This window comes from Verruconis gallopava (assembly GCF_000836295.1).
Source record: "Verruconis gallopava strain CBS 43764 unplaced genomic scaffold supercont1.13, whole genome shotgun sequence".
Taxonomy (NCBI): Eukaryota; Fungi; Ascomycota; class Dothideomycetes; order Venturiales; family Sympoventuriaceae; genus Verruconis; species Verruconis gallopava.
Window position 1 is genome coordinate 110,392 of NW_015622149.1, and position 13,281 is coordinate 123,672.

General features: G+C 47.6%; 5 protein-coding genes across 5 annotated transcripts; 4 read left to right on the forward strand and 1 right to left on the reverse strand.

The window, feature by feature from the left end:
* Window positions 1-690: 690 nt before the first annotated feature.
* On the forward strand, window positions 691-2,024 carry PV09_04520 (uncharacterized protein; the record flags this gene model as incomplete). The annotated part of the gene is made up of 3 exons (XM_016357879.1): window positions 691-811; window positions 871-1,052; window positions 1,109-2,024. The coding sequence occupies 3 exons, from the start codon at window positions 691-693 to the stop codon at window positions 1,991-1,993; spliced, it is 1,188 nt and encodes a 395-aa protein (XP_016214081.1). The 3' UTR covers window positions 1,994-2,024.
* Window positions 2,025-2,501: 477 nt separating this feature from the next.
* On the forward strand, window positions 2,502-4,822 carry PV09_04521 (uncharacterized protein; the record flags this gene model as incomplete). Its single annotated transcript, XM_016357880.1, has 2 exons — window positions 2,502-2,542; window positions 2,636-4,822. The coding sequence occupies 2 exons, from the start codon at window positions 2,502-2,504 to the stop codon at window positions 4,746-4,748; spliced, it is 2,154 nt and encodes a 717-aa protein (XP_016214082.1). The 3' UTR covers window positions 4,749-4,822.
* A 1,394-nt stretch (window positions 4,823-6,216) lies between these two features.
* PV09_04522 (uncharacterized protein) lies at window positions 6,217-7,592 on the forward strand (the record flags this gene model as incomplete). The annotated part of the gene is made up of 3 exons (XM_016357881.1): window positions 6,217-7,277; window positions 7,344-7,443; window positions 7,515-7,592. 3 exons carry the CDS (start codon window positions 6,217-6,219, stop codon window positions 7,590-7,592), a joined length of 1,239 nt encoding a protein of 412 aa, XP_016214083.1.
* Window positions 7,593-8,360: 768 nt separating this feature from the next.
* Window positions 8,361-10,628, forward strand: PV09_04523 (uncharacterized protein). The gene is made up of 4 exons (XM_016357882.1): window positions 8,361-9,082; window positions 9,140-9,245; window positions 9,295-10,151; window positions 10,217-10,628. The coding sequence occupies exons 1-4, from the start codon at window positions 8,689-8,691 to the stop codon at window positions 10,597-10,599; spliced, it is 1,740 nt and encodes a 579-aa protein (XP_016214084.1). The 5' UTR covers window positions 8,361-8,688; the 3' UTR covers window positions 10,600-10,628.
* Window positions 10,629-11,144: 516 nt separating this feature from the next.
* On the reverse strand, window positions 11,145-12,778 carry PV09_04524 (uncharacterized protein). The gene is made up of 4 exons (XM_016357883.1): window positions 12,443-12,778; window positions 12,110-12,315; window positions 11,878-11,971; window positions 11,145-11,814 (listed from the first exon to the last, which is right to left on the reverse strand). The coding sequence occupies exons 1-3, from the start codon at window positions 12,633-12,635 to the stop codon at window positions 11,912-11,914; spliced, it is 459 nt and encodes a 152-aa protein (XP_016214085.1). The 5' UTR covers window positions 12,636-12,778; the 3' UTR covers window positions 11,145-11,814; window positions 11,878-11,911.
* Window positions 12,779-13,281: the final 503 nt, after the last annotated feature.

Here is a 13,281-nt window from a genome sequence, read left to right on the forward strand (position 1 = left end):
TGACTGCCTCAGAATCGGCAACAGCACCAATCGCATCTACGACTTTTTCTTCTCATTCTCGGCGGACCCGTCTCGACTTTTGTCTCGGCCGTGCTTTATGATAGCTTGGTCTTCGCATGTGTAATTCCTGCGCGAAGGGGCACATCCGCTCGGTTGGAATGGATCAGGACGACAAACACCGTCCGAGCCAATAGAAACACTCTCAGAAATCGACAAAATGCAACGTGCCGTCCAGTCCTTGGATAGCACGCGGCCGCGCTTTTGCGCAGGCGAAACAGCGGCTCGCGGGAGCATACAGGCGTCGGACTTCACCTGACGCGGCGCTACTGTAAAACTATCTGTCGGCCGGAAAGCAGGGATTGCATCCAAACTGCTTTTGAGCGACAACGCTGGTTCCCGCGCATGGCGAACCCTAGGCTGATCCTTGATCGGCCGAACTTTCATACCCTTGGTGCGAAGCTCCAAATGAAGCCATGATACGGATATCGCGATTGCAGGTGCAGTGCCTTGTGTACGTACGCTGAAGATATATCTGATCTCGGGTATGGCGGAGTAGCGAGTGAACAGCAAAAAGCGGCGGAAACTCAAATACTCCAGTTATCAACAGCGATTTGTCGTGTTTTCTTTTTTATCTAGACAAAGTCTGGAATAATTTTCTTTTTGCTCAGAGTCGCCGGAACAGAATTCAGAATGTCCCCAGGTAAACTGCTTCCCGAGCCAAGTTTCAAGATCGCCCCTATCCCAAAAGCCCCAGGGGCCAAGTATAATTATGGCGCGGTGGTAGAGGGGCTTGATTTGAATGACATAAGTGGTGCGTTCTGTCATCTTATTTTTGTAATCAAAAGGCACAGGCTGAATATACTCATGTAGATGAGGATGTCAAACATCTCAGCGATGCGATCTGGACACACAAAGTTCTCGTGGTCAGAGGCCAAAAGAATCTTGCCCCTATCAAGCAATGGGAACTTGTGACCAGATTCGATCCGGAGGCACCACAAGTGCATTCTCATGGCGATATGAAAACATTCACTGCAAAGGGTGGTGTTTTGTCCGTAAGTGCTCCATTTTTCACCGGGTGCTCTTCACAAACACTGAAGAGCCCGTGCAGGCCGGTCGTGAAGTTTATGGAATTCCAGGAGCTGAGAATGTTCGGCTCATCGGCAAAGGATTCCAAGGTGAAGACCACTACGGTCTAAAAAACGTAGAAATCAAACGCGGATTGGGACATCACTTCCACGCAGTAGACATACCGGTGGACGAATTCAACGCCGGCCACACACGTTTCCACCGCTGGCACATTGATGCTCCCCTATATGCCCGCGACCCGGCGTGGTTTACCACGCTTCGCTGCATCAAACGGCCAAAGTCACCCAAAATTACGATTCATTGGGATGACGGAACCGGTCAGACTCTCGAGACGGAACCAGGGCTAACGGCGTTCTTCAGCAATGTTCAGACGTATGAGCTGATGACTGAGGAGGAGAAGAAGATGGCAGACCACTCGTGGGTAGAGTACGCACCGTACCCCTATCAGTGGATCGGAGACTGCAAAGGCAACTCCAACGGCCTTGGGCTTGCGAGTCAAGGAAAAGAGAAAAAGATCGAAGACCTAGGAGAGTGGGACCCCAAGGACGTGAAAAGATACCCTATGGTTTGGGTAAATCCCGTCACGGGCGAGAAAGCCTTCATGGTGCACGGTATCTGCGCTTACAAGCTCTTCATCCGCTCTTCTCCTGACGAGGAGCCCACGGTGATTGACGACGTCCTGAAGATCCGGGCTTTCCTGAAGCCGATTCAAGAGAGAGTGCTCAAGCCTGAATACATCTTGCTCCCCAAGGTAGAGGAAGGCGATATCGTCATGTGGGCAAACTACCAAATGTTCCACTCAGCCGTCGACTATCCTATTTCACTCGGATCACGGACGATGCACCAAGCGAACATTGGAGCCAGCAAGGGCCCCGTCGGACCAGTCCCGATCCCGGTGTCTGCTTAGAGCGGCGGATCCGTTCTGATCCTTGTAACTGGTAGAACATGATAGCAATACAGAAACGTCGACCGCGGTTCACAGGTTCCAATGCTAGGGCTACGAGAGGTTCATGATGCGACATTATCTTAGGAAATTCATCAAGCCTGATTGGTTGATACTACTGTAGCTTATCACTAGCGCATGGCGAATGCTTACGCTTGGAGTAAACTACCACAGATTAGGCCTTTTGCTCGGCCGACGGATCACAGCGCAAAATGCTGTGGTGCCGCTAATAATCTGCTTTGCATTACCAATCGGCCTTGGTCACGTACCAGAATGTAATGGTGCTTTTTTATCTACCCGAACAGCCTCAACTGGTAACGATAGGTGATTTGCAGGCCTTTATGCTGTCATGGGAGGTATAACGAGTAAAAGCTTCGGCTTGCCCATTCGTGTCGTGATTGTTCCTAGTTGTCTCTCTTCGTCGCCGTGCGTAAATTATGTCGTCGCATCGAGCCAGATACGCGTGCGCGTCATGTACTCGTCGCAAAGTCAAGTGCTCAAAAACAGTACCATGTACTAATTGCGTCCGAAGGTACCGCCCTTCGATCATCTGCTGTAATAATTGCTGGGCACGAAGAACGTGAAACGCTGACCAGCTGTCGAAAGAGGCGAGCAGGATTCCTGTTCGTCCGAGCTTACCACGCCGCTGCGGTCCCAGTCCCAGCGTGCACATCCCATCGACACGCCTCGTGCAACGGCAGCCGACCAGCAAGAAGTGAACGCTCTTCGCTCGCGGATATTCGAGTTAGAGTCGGAGCTTCAACATAGGCGACTGTCATCCGAAGACAATCGAGGAGATTCCCGACAACAGCCAACTCCGGATAGAGTGGAAGCCAATGCCAACTCATTTGCATATGGCCAAACTCCTGCCTCTGAGAGAGTGGAAGAGGAGAGGCAGCAGGACGACCCTTCCGACCCAGTCATAAAAGACGCAGCGTCGATCCTTGAGTTTTTGGCATGGGGGAGGAGGAAGAATCCGGACTACAACTCGGTGATATCTCCAGAGGCGAGCGCGGACGTTGGACCCTCATCTCGGGATATTGGCGATACTCAGCCCGCGTCTTCATTGCCATCTGACAACGACAACGAAGCACAGCTGGCAGTCTTGCAACTGTTGCTCCCAGAAAAGAAGCAGGTCTTGGAGCTTGTCCGCTACCACGAAGAGAAACTCCTCTGGTACCACTGCTCCTATTTCGCTCCGACGTTTCGAAATCAGGTGAACGTGTTCTACGATCGCTTCGATGGCAGCGTTCAGAGCCCGGGACTCAACCTGCAGTGGCTTGCCCTGTTCTTTGCAGTGATTACCGGCAGCATAACTTGCGCATCGAGCCAGCAGACGGCGACATGGGGCTTCCGGCTCCGCGAGAGGGAAACTCTTTCTAAGAGGTGGTTTCGTGCTGTATATACGTGCTTAAATGCGGCTGAATATGCGGCAAACCAATCTGTGCTGTCTGTCCAAGCCGTTTCTACACTGACCATTTCTGCCCACCTACTCGGCTTCTCGAACACGCACTCGACACATCTTGCCACTGTTATTCGTATAGCCCAAGGTCTTGGCCTGCATCGCATCACAGATCAGTCTCCCGGATCTGCGGTGGATAAGGAGTGCGGACGTCGGCTGTGGTCTCAGCTCTGCTGTCAGGACTGGTTCAGCATTCCATTCTCCGATACCTATCTTATCAATCCTTCTTACTCGATCTCGGATCCTCCGATGAACTGTCACGATAAGGACATGATTCAGCTTCCAGAATCTGAGCCCACAATCACCACCTACTGCCGACTTCTGACTCGCATCGCCTCTATCATGCCTCAGCTGCAAGATGATCTTACTTCGTGCAACACGCCGTTTACGAAGTATGAACAAATAATAAAGTGGGACAAGCAGATGCGAATCTTCTCAACTGAAAGACCGGCCTTTCTCCAAAATGTTCCGATCGACCCTGGGTGGCCCTGTTACATTCCTTGGGCGAGGCGATCACTTGCTATAACTTCCGCTCACAAGATCATCATGATTCACCGGTCATTCCTCTCCGACAGTTTCACGAACTCCGCGTTTTCGTTCACGCGCAGAACATGCCTAGCAGCAGCAAAAACCATCATCAAGGAATACAAATTAGCCGTCAATGAAGACGAGCCAACATTTTGGGTACATCAGGCGTTCTCTGTTGCCGCGTCAATAATCCTCATCTTGGATGTATTACATCGCAGTCCGGCAGAGTTTGAATACGCCGAACACAAGCAACTTGCTGAAGATACCGTGGCGATCTTGCGACAATGTCAGAACAGCATGATCGCCACAAGAGGAATAGAACTCCTATCTGCACTTTTCGACGAGATTCCTAACGTAGGTGATAGCTCGAACAGTCGCAAGCGGCGACACGAAGATTCCCAATCACAACTTGACGCTGTTGAAGACTTCAGGAAACGTGGCCGGCGTTTCAGCGTTTCTACATTTATCAAAACGTTTTGCAATGGAAAGAGACAGAATTATTTGACGGCTCTCAGTAACACCCCTAAAGACTATTCAGGTTATCTTTCGGCCTCTGCTAACTCAGAAGTGGCACTTATGGCGTCAGAAATGGGCTTGATTACGGCTGGCTCCCTTGATTTACGCCCAGGCCAGCATCCGGCTAACGACGCTTCATTTTTTCCACCCGGTCTCGAAGCAGCTACAGCCTTTGATAATCTGCTGTTCTTAGCTAATCATGACTTTTCATGAGAACACCAATGACAAGATATCAAGATTAACTCTCCGACGTGATGAATACCATCATTGATGCGTTGCCAAAACGTTTCCTGTGTACTAGCTCCAATCTAAGAACAATCTGGCACAGCACTTTCTAAGTTTTCCCCAAAAGCTGCAAAATAGCAGACGATGTCGATTCGGTTGCATCAATTAAGGGCTGATGACCACTCTCCACTATTTTTACCCAAGCCGGTCCACCCAGAAGTTTGCTGATATCCTCAGATCTCTGAAGTGGACTAATAATGTCCATGTCTCCAGCGACTAAAACAGTTGGACAAGTGATTTTCGAGTAGTCAGGGTCGACGTGAGATGGATCGACAACCATCTCACATGTTCGTGCGTACCCCTCCGGATCAGAGGCGGCGACAGCCCGCCGTACTTCTTCGAAGTGTTCGGGAGGGACGGCGCGCTGTTCTGGCGTCGGAAAATTACCAAGGGCCGATTTCTCCGCTGTGAACTCGATGCCATGCTTGCGTGTATTCGCAGCTACGTCGAGCATGCGTTGCCGCACTGCTGGTACGTGAGCTGCGGATCGGCCGACGCCGAGGAGCGCGAGTCCTGCGACGCTGGACGGGTACTTTGCAGCGTAGTGGAGGGCAACCATGGTTCCGAGTGAGTGACCGATGAAGACGATCTGAATTTTGGAAATCTGCAGTCGGTCATCATGTCCTCCCTTGTGTATTCTCTGTGTTGTTCTTGCGATGCTTACCTTTCCTCCTTTCGAGTTGCCATTACCATCTGTTTGCAAAAATGTGACAAGATCGTGTAAGTCGGAGACATGGCCGGATATCGAAAGCGGTTCAGTTCTTGAAGTCAGAGGTGTTTGCCCAAAGCCCTGAAAGTCGACGAGGATGATGTTGTTTTCCTTTGGAAGATATGGAACCAGAGGCTTGAAAGTATTTACAGAACCACCTAGACCATGAAGACAAATCACGAGTTTTCCGTTCGGATCACCAGTCTGCAGATAGTGTGTTCTCGTGTTGCTGGATGTGTTGAAAAATTTGGACTTTAACAAAGGCGTGGCCATGGTTGGAAATATGCCCGAAAAACCTGCTTCGCTCCTTGAATATCTGCAACGAATGCAGCGCAAGGAGCAGTGATGATATTATGCAGTAGTTGCATCTCGGGTCAAGTCAATCCTGTTCCTATACTTTGCGTCATATTTGCAAACCCGACCCCTCGGCCGAGAGATCAAATGCTTCAACACCAAATCCGTCCAAAGATCAAAGTCGGTTCGGCCGAGGCTTGGTCTCGCCATCAGTGAGACACAAAATTGCGCCACTGGACGATTCTAGCGCAAAAGATAGCTGCTTTGGCTTCAGTTATATTTGCAGTTTAATATGCATAGCCGCTACCCTTCAAGTAAAGCGATGCACGTACTAATCTCATCAATAATTTAGATGTCATATTCTATGGTTCAAGGCATCCCTAGCTCTGCAAAATGACCATCACCGCTATTGTCACGGAAGATCCTACTCAGCTCCCCGTTCTACAGAGGGTGAAGGTTGAGCTTCCCCATGGCACCACCACCAAGGGCCGACTGGTTCCTATCGAGCACGCACCCGGAAGTAAAGTTGACTTCGGAGCGCTAGTTTATGGGATTGACCTAAACAACTTCACCAAAGCCGACTTCGAATTCATTTCTGATGCTCTTCACAAACACAAACTCTTGGTGTTCAAAGAGCAGCCTGAGATGTTGAAGCCTCAACAACAATATCTTCTAACATCCAGCTTTGACCCCGATGAAAAGACTGGAGGTTTTGCGCACGGCGTAGACCCATTCCTGACATCTTACAATGGAGTCGACATCTACGGTATTCCAAAACGTCCTGCCATACCAGTCCAACCGCAAGTGCACATTCTGGGTCGAGGTCAACTACCCGAGAACCACTACGGGTTTCCCCCGGATTTTGAGATACAGGGCATAGATCACGAAGAGTTCCATCTGCCACCTCATATTCCTTCTGAAGAAAGAGAGGCAGGGGCAAGCAGATTCTACCAGTGGCACTTTGACGGTTCGCTTTACAACATTCCTCCCCCTCGTGTTGGATGTCTTCTTGCAGTTCGTACACCCAAGGGCCCAGATGTAACTGTAAGGTGGGATGATGGCACAGGCACAGAGATGAAGATTGCGCCTGGTGCCACTGCAATGGTAGCAGGTTCCAAAGCCTTAGAGTTGCTAGATGAGGAGACAAGGAGGCTTGTAATGCATAGCAGGATTGAATATGCCCCACATGCATTTGTTTGGATGTCAACAGCACGCAGCACACGACTAGGGCATCTAATCGAAACAGAGGGGTTGGAGAAGCCACTCGATCAGCTTCCCCCGTGGGACCCAGAAAAAATTTGCATTTATCCAATGGTCTGGACGAACCCAAAAACGGGAGAAAAGTCGCTGCAAGTGCATGGCCAAGGTGCTTTCAAGCTGTATCTGAAGGATATTCCGGACGGAGAAGAGAAGATTGTGGACGATCTCAAAGAAGTCCGAGCTTTCATGCACAAGTAAGTGTGGATCTATCCGTCATTTGATCTACGTGCATTCAATCTTTTGTTAACTGCTTTCAAAAGGCTCATGCGACCTGTGCTGTCTCCTGAATACATATACGCTCACCGACATGAGGAGCAGGACGTCATTCTCTGGTACAACAGAGCTTTGTGGCACAGCATCGTAGGTACCCTCTTTTTCTTCAAATGATAAAATGGGCAAAAATGACGCTGACCCGTGGTTTTTACTTGCAGACTGAGTTTCCTAAGTCGTACGGACCGAGAGTAATGCATCAATGCAACGTCGCTGCCAGCGACCACCCAACCATGTAAGGTCATGGCGAGATATTTGCAATAGGCATTTGGATGGGCAATAGGGCAGTAAAAAATTAATGGCATTAGAGAAAGTTATCGCAGCGCTTAAATTAAAGACCAAGCATTGAACCACTTTTACTACGTGATTTCGCCGCCATCCTATAGCCCCAAATTATAAATTACAGCGAACTTCGAGAAATCTCTGAAATCTCTGTTGTGAACTGTAAGTATATGGTTTGAGAATAAAGCCCCAGATACTTGAGCATCTTCAAGATGATCTGAAAGTGATTCACTTTGCATTAGAGATATTAGCTTGTGTAGCTTCATTTAAGTATAATCAGTCGTTTTGCTCTCAATTGACGAAAGACGCTGAGCTTAATAGCTTTACAATATTCAAATGATTCAGGAGTGCTCGTTGGTAGCTAGCTTATTGAAGTCCCAAACAACGAGTAGGTTTATTCTAAAAGAATTTCGACTGAAAGAGCAGTAGCTAATGACATCTTTTTTCGTATATAAAATAATCCAAGAATTGGCCAGTCAAACAATAGTAGTATCATGATCCAGAACATCCAATATGCAAATGAAAGGCAAATAAGTTTATTCAAGCTGGAAGAATGTGTGTGATATGACGAGGTCCGCCATCGGAAATGGTTCCCGACTATCGCATTTTCGGCCGAATTTCTGCAAAGCACTATCGTCATCCCTTTGGTATCCGTCAAGCCCGCTGTCAAAAGTCTTGATATCTATCTCTTTATCGCTCGGATTCCTGCTTCCTTATAACCCCGTCCTCTTGGCGCTTGGTCTGGACGCTCTTCTGAAGAGACATATCGTTTGATAAGGCTCTCTATCATGGATGGGATGTGGAACAGCCCGCCCTTAAGCCTAATCGAGATCTACGCCAAACATTTCTCAATTGATAACCTCAAATAATGGACGTGCTATTTCAAACCAGTGATCTCGCCTGTCTGAAGGACAGAGACAGCCTGATCACGTCTGTTCTCGCGCAGACCAAATCCTTGACACGCCGGGTGAGATCAGCCTCGCCGTAGGCCTTCCCCAACTCTATCGTTTTTTAATAGCCAACCTTTACCTAATCAATTGTTGGACCACAATCATGTTCACAAAAGGCGGCCTGAGGGGTTTTGCCCGCAAGGCTAAGCTTGCCGTCACAACGAAGCAGGGCTTCAAAAATGCCATTGAGGTCCAGACTTCGGACTTTGCGCCATCAAGCTATGGATTCATCTGGTCGAACGCTCATATGGACCCAACGCCACCGAAGGAGCGTACTTGGACCTGGTTCCATTACTTCGCTCTCTGGTACTCGTACAACTTTACTTCCGGAGCATGGGCAACTGCTTCGTCTCTCTTAAGCTTGAACGTGAATTGGTGGCAGGCAATTCTGGCTTGTTTGGTGGCCTCTATTATTAGCGCGGCTGCAACTTGTTTGAATTCCAGGCAGTCATCAGTCTACCACATTGGGTTCCCCACCCTTCAACGAGTATCTTTCGGTGCGTACATTTTTGCAGTCTGTACATTTTAGACAGCGACTAACTCGATCTTTTCAGGCCTCTATGGCTCTCTGTTTCCTGTTTTCACGAGAGCTGTTGTGGCGATCCTGTGGATTGGTGTCACGGTTTACCAGAGCTCCTTGTTTCTTGATGTTGCCTTCAGGTATGATATGACACCACATTCTCTGGATAAAAATTTAACAACCTCACAGATGCGTCTTCGGAAGCGCATGGTATAACATGCCCAACACGTTTCCCGCAAACGCGTCGATAACTACAAGAAAGTTCGTCTCATGTCTAATAATATGGCTTGGTTCCTATCCTGTCATGGCCCTTAAGATTCACAAAATGCGACATTTGTGGAGCTTGAAGGCCATTGTTGTGCCACCAGTAACTATCGGATTCTTCATTTATTGCATGGCAGCGGGAAGCAAGGGTGCTACGTCGTATGCAGCAACCCCACATCCTGCTCATGGTTCCAATTTAGGATGGGCTTTCGTATACAGTGTTCAAGCTGTCATTGGCAGTTTTTCACCGTTGATTGCTTCGAATCCAGACATCGCCAGGTATGCAAGAAGCCCGAGGGCAACCTTGTGGTCCCAGTTCTTCACCATAATTTTCTGGAAGACCGTGATCTGCATGATTGGAATATTTGGCACCAATGCAATTGCCTATAAATACGGCAAGACCTACTGGAACATGTGGGACATCTGCAGTGTCATCCTTGACCACCACTGGAACGGAGGTGTCCGCTTTGCCATCTTTCTTTTCGCAATCATCATGGCGACGTCCGAGCAAATCAAAAATCTCTCGGCCAATCTCATCTCGTTTGGAGCGGATTCAGCGTGCCTGCTTCCGAAATACCTTAACATCAACCGTGGTATGATTCTAGGCTTGACCGTGGGATTTATTATCCAACCCTGGCATATCCTTGCGACCGCTAAAAGCTTCCTAACCTTCTTGACCGGATACAGTATTTTCCTAGGAGCAATTCCTTCAATCGCTGTTACAGACTATTTCCTGCGAAAGGGAAATGTGGACGTTTTGTCGTTGTATACGGCCAGGAAAGGTATGTCGCACTAATCCACCACTTCTTACTTCTTACTATTGCGATCTAACAAAATTCTGCGACAGATTACTGGTACAGAGCTGGAGTCAACTGGAAGGCTTATGCGGCATACTTTATGGCAATTTGGCCTCTCTGCCCTGGGCTGGCATATCAATTCAACAAAAGTTATAACATTGCCCAGGGCTGGATTCATCTATATCAGTTTGGTTGGCTCTTTGCTGTCTTCTCATCGGCATTCATCTATACTATACTCTCATATATTTTCAAAGACGCTCACATGTTTGAGGCTCAGAAGAGCCCTTTCGAATCGTTCGCAGAAAGTCAAAGAGAACTTCTTGATAAGGAAGCGGAGGTTGTGACGATCACTGGAGAAGACGTCTCAGAAAACAGTCAACACGATGTGGAGAAAGAGCTCAGCAAGAATCCAGGTCTTGTTACTGTCACTTGATTTCTTAGTTCGAATAGCGGCGATGTGGGAAGATATATCAGAAAGATGTCCAATTATAATTCTATTCCCTTAAGAATGACTCTACGATGGTACTTGATACGGAAAATCGTACTTGTATCTTAAGCAATGATACGGACCATGTTATGCTTTATACATGCTTCAAATATGATTTGGATGATTATTTCGGATATTAAGAAGGTCTCTACTTGGTTTTAATCGCTGGATCGGTATTTAACTTCTTGAATATGAGGTCAATGACATCTCTTGAACAAAAGCTTAAAAGGATAGTTGGAATGCACAAGTAATATTGAACAAGGGATCACAATAGCTCTAAAGCAAGAAATGAACTATTTACACAAAGTGCGTAGACACTTATGAAAATATATGTCTTATCAGTAACGCTGGCGATTTATCTACTTTCATTAATGTCTCTACGTGCCTCTGAGAGGGAAAATTGGAAGCAGTACAACGACTTAGATTTTTCCAATAAGACAAAAACATGGGTTTTATTGATACTCTCACGCAAGGTGTTAGCCACAGTCGGCCACAAATACAGAGTACTCTAGAATAAGTCCGATTTAGATATAGGGACTAAGATTAACATCTAGTAAGCGATAAGAATGTGGCAGAAAGTAAGAATCTCACGTATCCTGATCAACAGCTCACTTGATTTTTAACCTGGAAAATGTGTAAACTTCAGACAACGGAGAGCAAACCATGGATACGATCAATGTAACTTATCTAGATGAATAGAAATATTTATCCATGCTATGAGGAGTGCAAAACTCCTCAAAAGTAAAGGCCGTCAGCGCTAGAACTATATTTCGCGATCTTGGGTGCTAGCCAACTAATGCAATTCCTTTATAGTGTAATCAAAGGGACATAACAAATACCGCTGAGCCTAACCTCATGTCTATCTGGAGATTGACTTCATCATATGGTAGACTCCCAGATATCTAAATATACGTCAAGTTCTGAATCTGAAATAATGAAGTCAAGTAGAGACTGGGCTCCGTGAGACGTTTGCTGTGACGAGCTGCAGAAGTCGTAACACAGAGAGCCCACTTGACCGGAGAAGAATAGTTTCAGAGCCATTTTGAAAATGACATTGATTTCAGATCCGAAATCTTCTGGGAATTTTGACTGTCATAATTCCAAAGCTGATAAAGCTCCTGGAAATGCATCAAAAGTGTTTGGTATCCGCTTTACGTCAGCCTGAAATTTGAGATTAGCATAAAAGCACAAGGCACTGAACCGAAAAGCCATGGTCTGACATACATATTGAGTGCCAGGTTTCAAATTCAAGTACTGCTCATCCAAATGCGGGATGAACAGCGTAACTAACAACCAGTTCCTCGCCCGTTTTAAAGCACTGCAGACCTGAAGTCAGAACTCCGTAGCAAAGAAAGCGCTTTGAAACTCAAGAGATGCAGCCCGTTTCTTTTCGTTCGACGTTCATCGGTGCTAATCCGATATTTGAAAAGGTGGCATCGGGCATCACAAAACTCACATTCCACAGAACGCCCACGCTCTCGTCCAGGCTTGGACTCCAGCAGTTGTGCAAGTAGCAAAACACGCTTTCGGTCTCCTTGAGCTTCAGCCGTCGCCTTAGAAAGCGCACCACGAAGCTGAACGGGTGGTGCGCCGACACGGTGGACTTGACCTGCTTTGGGGGCAGGGTTGGCGCCGAGCCGATGGGACGAAAATGCACCGTGACTACACAACACGCGATCAGCAACAGCACCGACTCTGGATCGTCGTCTCGGAGGCAGCCTCTGGAACATGGCTCTGCGGCCGAAAATGATGAAGAGATGCTTGGTGCGGCGGGCCGGTTGCGCCATACCTTTTCGCTCTCCGTCTTGCTCCCTTCCGGCGTCCCTCAGTGCGCTCCGCGCGTCCTTTGGCAGACTCGTCAAGACAACGGACGCCGTCATCGTAAGTGGGATTTCTACATCTTCGGAGCGGTCTTCTTCCACAGGACTCGCATCCAGAGGTGGAGGGGGCGAGTGTGTCGCGGCTTCGGAGTGCGATGACATGACAGTCCAGAAACGGTACGATAAGAAATCACGGAATCCGAAGACAGGATTGTCATAAAATGCGTCTAAGTCTAGGTATATTAGAAAAAATTAGAAACCGTTTTGTTGTTTCGGCCTTTTCTTTGTGCTACTTTAGAAACAGTGAGCTTTGTTGTAGTGCCTAACTTAAGTTACACAACGATGAAGTGAATGACTGAGGCCGCGATTCCCCACATGCTTGCATTGCATTTCTCCATCTTTAGTCTGTTGACACGAAAGGCACACTGAGGCAATCGTCGTGCTAGGTCATATAAGTTACGAAGGCAGACGAATTCTCGTATGATGGCGTATTTACTGACTTACGGGTTATAAATTTTCCATCCTTAGCTGACAATGAAGAAACTTTTCGTGACAAGGAGTTACAATACTTCCCAAAGTAGCATTGGTCAGTGATGGTTGGAGAAATAGAATATGTACGAAGCAAGTGACTGAAAAAAAAATCCCAATACAAAATTCGCCGCCGCTTCAAGTGGAGAGAGATGTTCTTGGTCCATTTGACATGGAGGTTGAAAAAATAATCTACAAACAGGACGTCCTTGAATTCTTAGTGTGACTCCAGTTATGTGGTCGTCTCATACATATATTCTGGATATCCTAGGGATAATCG

Bases quoted from the DNA above. Each gene is read 5' to 3' on its own strand.
- PV09_04524 (XM_016357883.1), bottom strand. From the start codon at position 12,635: ATGTCATCGCACTCCGAAGCCGCGACACACTCGCCCCCTCCACCTCTG. The intron at 12,316-12,442 runs GTATGGCGCAAC...CGTGTTGTGTAG, and splicing joins GCAAGACGGAGAGCGAAAAG to TCACGGTGCATTTTCGTCCC. The intron at 11,972-12,109 runs GTGAGTTTTGTG...TCAGGTCTGCAG, and splicing joins GCGTGGGCGTTCTGTGGAAT to TGCTTTAAAACGGGCGAGGA.
- PV09_04523 (XM_016357882.1), top strand. From the start codon at position 8,689: ATGTTCACAAAAGGCGGCCTGAGGGGTTTTGCCCGCAAGGCTAAGCTT. The intron at 9,083-9,139 runs GTGCGTACATTT...CGATCTTTTCAG, and splicing joins CCTTCAACGAGTATCTTTCG to GCCTCTATGGCTCTCTGTTT. The intron at 9,246-9,294 runs GTATGATATGAC...ACAACCTCACAG, and splicing joins TTTCTTGATGTTGCCTTCAG to ATGCGTCTTCGGAAGCGCAT.